Here is a 6,249-nt window from a genome sequence, read left to right as displayed (position 1 = left end):
GCACAGGCCGGGCTGAGGGACCCCCCCCCAGTGCACAAATTTTTGTGCACCAGGCCTCTAGTCTATATATATAAAAGGCTAATATGCAAAGTGTCCCTTTGAGAGTTCGACTGGGACAACAGGAGTTCAATCGCTTGCTATGACATGCACTGACCACCGGGGGCAGTGTAGAACATGGCAGGCAACCAGTGGTGGCAGGGCGCTGAGGGAGCGAGGGAAGGAGGTGGTGGGAAGGTGGGGAGGGAGGGAGGGAACCACGTGGGTGGCAAGGGGAGGAGGAGGCGGGGAGGCAGGGAGGCGGGGAACCTGATCGGCCTTGATCGCCAGCCAGGTCTAGGGACCCTACGGGTGCACAAATTTTGTGAACCGGGCCTCTAGTTACATAATAATAATTGTGTTATGTTTAGAAACATTTTGAAAAATTTGGGGCGGTTCTAATCATATTAGACTCCTCAGTTTCTGTATTTTCTTCTTCATCCCAGTAAATCTAGTTTGGTTCTACAGCTTATATCTGTAACAGAGAAGCTAAGTCTTTTTTTCCTGAATGTTCCAATTTTGGGGGTATTTTAAGCTTCAATCTAAACATGAGAAAATATGAAATAAAATGAAAGTTAGACCCATAAGCATGGCATTAACAGTTCATTTTGTTACCATCTTGATCAGTTTTAACAGTTGGATCACTATCCAACTTCATTTTGACTTCTTCATTGTCCTCTACAGTGCTCGCTCTTTGGGATTCCGGAATGAGCCCTGCAGTGGAAGAATAACATGCTTTATCAGCTAACCTGTTCATATTAGAAACATTTTGGCTAATACAGCAGTAGCAATATATTTCTTTACCATCGACATCAAGTGAAGAGCGTGCCTCTCCGAAGCTTTTATTATACTCCTTCATTTTAAGTTCTCTTTCCTTGTCTTTTAAAGCTGAAAGATAGTAATTGGCTGTGTTAGCAGAAGGTAGCTTAGGGTAAGGAGACAGGAATAATGATTCACTTCTCTGCTTTAAAGTCAGACAGACTTGGGTGTGAGTGCTGACTCAGTCAGCATGGCTTTGATCTCCTTGTCTCAATTTCTACTTTGCACAATGAACACCATCCAACCCAAGGCAATGTTGTGAGGATTAAATACAAGAATGGATGATGGCAATTTAGAAAATGCTTGGCTTTCAGGAAGCCTGCTCCATGCTAGCTGCCATCTTCTGTATTAGTCTATAATTTTCTATGTTTGAAAACCTCAATACTCTCCACTTGTGAATTTTTCTTAATATATTGGAGTAAAATTCACTAGCAAAAGTATTATAATTTTTTAAATTTTAAGAAAGGTTAACCCTATTAGATTTAGAATAATTAGTGAATTTCAAAAGAAGCTTTTACGTTTGTAGCATATGAGAGATAGCATCTATTTTTATATTCTGGTGTAAAAAGGCAATTTGTGAAATGCTTTAAAAATCTATGATTTTATGCCATAATGTAATGTAAAAGGAATCACTACAGATTTCGAGAGACAATACATCACTGTTCTTCCTCCAGGACCCTGGTTAACTTCCTCTTTTGATCTAGATTTCTGTTAAATGTCTCCTCTTCAATGAGGTCTTCCTTAGTCACCCTAATACCTCAGCACTTCTACCCCAATCACCACCTACCCCATTACTGTGTTATATATTTTTTCTACCAGTTTGTGGGTTTTTTTGCCCCTCTACCCCCTTCAATGTGTAACCACCATGAAGACAGGAGCTTCATGTGTCTTGTTCACCGCTTGTAGGTCAGTGCCCAACACAAAGTAGGTACTCTAGAGTTTGTTGAAGGATTTAATGAATTCATTTTGTCCAGCCTCAAATAGGTTGAATAGCAAGCCATCTTAGTAGTCTGGGTAAATAGTCTCAAGCTTTGTTTTGTGACTTCTCTATGCGTATTTTTTTTTTAATTTTGGTTTGCATTTTGAAGATGGTATACTAAAAATATAAATTCATTCTGCGTCATCTGGATGATCATCCGGATGGCATGCCATTTCAATGCTGGTCTTTTTGTTGTTATTTTTTATAATCCCTTAAGCACCATGTTGGACTCTCATTTGTTTATAGGCTAATGAAAAAGAAGAGAAGCAGATTTATTAGGCAATGCTGTATTCTTGCGTAGCAAAAGCTCACACTGCCATGTAAGAAGAAGTAATTTCCTTGCTCCTTAAATCGTTTCAAGCATAAAAATGATGGGAAACTTCTCAATTTATCTAAAAAGCTAGTGAAACCCTGATAGTAAAATCTGAAAATAGAGCACACAAAAAAGAAAATGTTATATACAACCACACTTGAAAGTGTAAAAAAAAAAAATCCTAGATTAAAAATCAAAAGAAAAAATATGTTGTAAGAATAATATACCATGACCAAGTAAGGTTTATTTCAGAACTATCAGAATGGTTTGATGTTGGAAAATACATTAGCATAATTGAGAAATCAATAGGTCAAAAGATTAAAAACTTCATGATTACCTTGATAGGTGCCAAGAAGGCACTTGGTAATCAACATCCATTCCAGATGAAAATACTTAATAACCTTAGGAGGAAACATTGGAAAGGACCCATTTGAAGAGGTCCTCTGTCACTCCCACTATTTAATAACATCCTTCTAGAATTCCTAGCACATAATTAGTCAAGAAAGGAAATAAGCACGAATAACGGGAAAGGAGGAGTTGAAACTATACCTCTTCTCTAAATGATATAACTGATTATTTGCAAAACTCCAGAGACTCCACTAAAAAATCTATAAGAACCAGCAAGTAAATTTAATAAGGTGGACAGTTACAAACAAATATTAAACGTTTTCTAATATACTGGTAGTAATGAACTAGAAAATGAATAGAAAAATTATCTCATTCAATAGTAACAAAATATCTAGGAATAAAATTAAGAAAAGTATATTTTTGTTAAAGAAGGATACAAATATTAGACAAAAAGAGATTTCATCTGTCTCTATGAGAAGATTTAATAATAAAGATGCTAATTATTGTCAGATTATTGTTTAATGGAACACAATTTCTTCCACTGGGATTTGTTGTAGAACTTGACAAAATTCTACATATATCCCAAAGCCTGGCACACACTAAGCACTCATTTTATGGAATAAGTGAAAGAATACCCAGGAATAATTTCAAAACAAAATGTTTTGAGGAGAAACTTATATTACTAGATTAAAATGCGTCATAAAGTTTTAATAACTATATTCTATATTAAAGGTTGTAATAGAAAGAGGAAAAGAATAGAAAATTCAGAATTTTACAATGAGCTTAATATTAATAAGATGGCATTTCAAATCTGTAGTAAAAATATGCATAATTTAGTAAATGTTATTTATAAAATTGGCTCACCACCATCTGGAAATAATTAACTTAAATCTTCATCTAACATATAATTTATTACAATAATTACATATTAATTAGAAAGAATTATTTTTAAAGAATGCAATTTTACATATACCATAGAATCACAATTAATTATTACCAATATGAATAGAAAAAAGAGAGGGCTAAAGAATGCATCCAATTCTTAACAGGATAGCTCTGGGGTATCACTGCTCTTTCCAGTTTTCTGCAAGCCCTTGAGAGACATAGAGGATAGGAGCACAAATTTGATTTGAATCCCAGTAGATCTGAATCCCAATCACTTGCTGGCTGTCAACTGTGGGCAAATACCTTAACCCCCCTAAGCCTTAGGTTCTTCATGTACTGAAAGAGGTGATAAAAATACCTACCTCATAGGCTTGTTATGAGAATTAAGTAGGGGAATGCATGCAATGCATTGAGCATAGCCTCAATGTACAGTAAATGCCCAATAAATAAGATCCGATATGACTTTTGTAATGAGAAAAACTTTATTAGAAAAAGAATATTTGGAATCGAGGCAGTGATGGCTCTACTAGAGTACAGTACATTGCCACAGCTTCTGGAAATCCCAACAGTGGTGGCTGAATTTAGTCTAAAACACTGGAGGTAATCTCAAGTTTTGTTTCCAGGTCTTTGAAAGTGAGAAATATCCCATGTATTATATAGCAAGTGCTGCATTGTGGGTATTCCACTAAGTGAGATGTTTAGATATTAAGCGACTTCCATGTGTTCCAATGTGACTAGTTACATGGATGCCACCTATAGACATAAATTCTACCAAAACCAATCAATGAATTTCAAAAAGAGCCATGAAATGAAAAATCTCATTCTTCCTTAAGAAAAACAGAAAATAAAAATCCCCGCCCTAACTGGTTTGGCTCAGTGGATAGAGTGTCGGCCTGCAGACTGAAGGGTCCCAGGTTCGATTCCGGTCAAGGGCATGTACCTTGGTTGTGGGCACATCCCCAGTGAGGAGTGTGCAGGAGGCAGCTGATCGATGTTTCTCTCTCATCGATGTTTCTAACTCTCTATCCCTCTCCCCTCCTCTCTGTAAAAAAATCAATAATATATATTTTAAAAAAAGAAAATAAAAAACCCCAAACCCCGTGTCTATTCTTAAATATACTAGAGGCCCATTGCACGAATTCGTGCACCAGTGGGGTCCCTTGACCTGGCCTGCAGAATCGGGCTGAAACCAGCTCTCCAACATCCCCTGAGGGGGCCCAGATTGTGAGAGGGTGCAGGCCAGGCCAAGGGACCCCACTGGTGCACGATTGGGGCCAGGGAGGGATGTGGGAGGTTGGCCAGCCAGAGAGGAACCATGGGAGGGCTCCAGGGCATCTCTGGCCCGTCTCACTCAGTCCCGATCCACCGGATCCCAGCAGCAAGGTAACCTACCGGTCAGAGCATCTGCTCCCTGGTGGTTAGTGCACATCATAGCGAGAGGTTGAGCAGCCTTAGCATATGATTAGCATATTATGCTTTGATTGGCTGAACGGTCGACTGGATGACCAGACACTTAGCATGTTAGGCTTTTATTATATAGGATAATAAGAAGTGAGGTATAGGAAGAAGCAGATGGTCAGGAGAAAGAACACTGGAACTTTGGGAACCAGGGTTTAAGTCTCAGCTATGCTACTATCTGGGTGAGTTTTAGGAAGCCATTTAACCTTCAACCATCTCAGTTTTCTCATCTGTAAAGTTACGTTAATTGATCTTAAGGCTTCTTTTAGTTTCACTGCCTTATGGCCTTTTGAATTTAAAATTAATAGTTCCCAAATAGAACAATCTGATTTATAATCAGAGCTAGCATATAGCCTAAAACAGCAACGATAGCAGCAAAAACTCAAACTCCATGAGTCAGGTGGAAGGTGGTGTCATGACTGGTGTAGATAAAGGTATAAATTATGCTCAGTCTTTGGCCAGCAGGCAGACTCATAAAAGCAATGCAATCTAAATCTGAAAGCTCTTTTTTGTTTCCTTTCCTTAGAAGTCTAGAATTGAAATCTTTTCTGTTTATGAATCAGGTTGATGTAGACTCATTTATTCAACCGCTTATTAAGGTGTAAGGTACCAGAGCTATCAAGATGAGCACACAAGTCCTTGCCAGCAGGTAGCCAGGCTTAATTGTTAACCCAACCTTAAAAAACAAATTTAAAAAAGACAGATCAGAGGAGAAACCAAGATGGCGGCATAGGTAAACACCAGAAATTGCTGCCTCGCACAACCACTTCAAAAAACAACTAAAAGACAAAACGGACATTGTCCAGAACCACAGGAAGGCTGGCTGAGTGGAAATTCTACAACTAGAAGGAAAGAGAAAAGCATACCGAGACTCAGAGGAGGTGCGGTGCTGAAGTAAATACAAAAGTCCGGAGGTGCATGCGGAGAGAGCTGGCGGCTGAGGACACGATTGTCTTTTTCAATCAGGAGGGAGTCTCAAGCTCTGAGCTCCAGTTCCAGGCGAGTCTCTGGGGACCCAGACTCATACGGGAGAAACTGGACTGTCTGGCATTGGTCGGAACTCGAGGGCAGCTTTCTCTTGGAGGTGCTTGCAGCCATTGCAAGGACACTGAGAAGCAGGGCCTCTGAGGGCAGGCATAGCTGCTTGCTCAGCCCTGTTGATCCCCTGGGACCCCCGCCCCGCCCAAGCTGTGTGCCCACTTTTACATATGAAAGGCCTGGCTCTTTGCAATCTGAAAATTACCTAACAAACTGCAGCTGGCCCAAGGCCCCACAGCAACTTGCATTGCTTCACAGCTAAGCTCCTGCTGGGTAGCCTCAGGCAGAGGCTAGATTAGCACCTCCTTAGAGATCCAGGAGCCAGTGTGCCCGGTGGTCAGAGTGGGACCATCCAGATTGCAGCTCCTCGGAT

General features: G+C 39.7%; 1 protein-coding gene across 1 annotated transcript in view; it reads right to left on the bottom strand.

Annotated features, from left to right (window-relative positions):
- The window catches only part of AK9 (adenylate kinase 9), a 119,359-nt gene that overhangs the window by 73,399 nt on the left and 39,711 nt on the right, over positions 1-6,249 (bottom strand). The window contains exons 13-14 of the mRNA XM_014531391.1: positions 841-924; positions 652-750 (exon numbers count right to left, since the gene is read on the bottom strand). Coding sequence (XP_014386877.1) covers positions 652-750; positions 841-924 — 183 coding nt within the window. The remainder of the gene's footprint in view (positions 1-651; positions 751-840; positions 925-6,249) is intronic.

This window comes from Myotis brandtii, unplaced genomic scaffold (assembly GCF_000412655.1).
Source record: "Myotis brandtii unplaced genomic scaffold, ASM41265v1 scaffold8, whole genome shotgun sequence".
NCBI lineage: Eukaryota > Metazoa > Chordata > Mammalia > Chiroptera > Vespertilionidae > Myotis > Myotis brandtii.
This window is presented reverse-complemented; position numbering and strand designations above follow the sequence as displayed.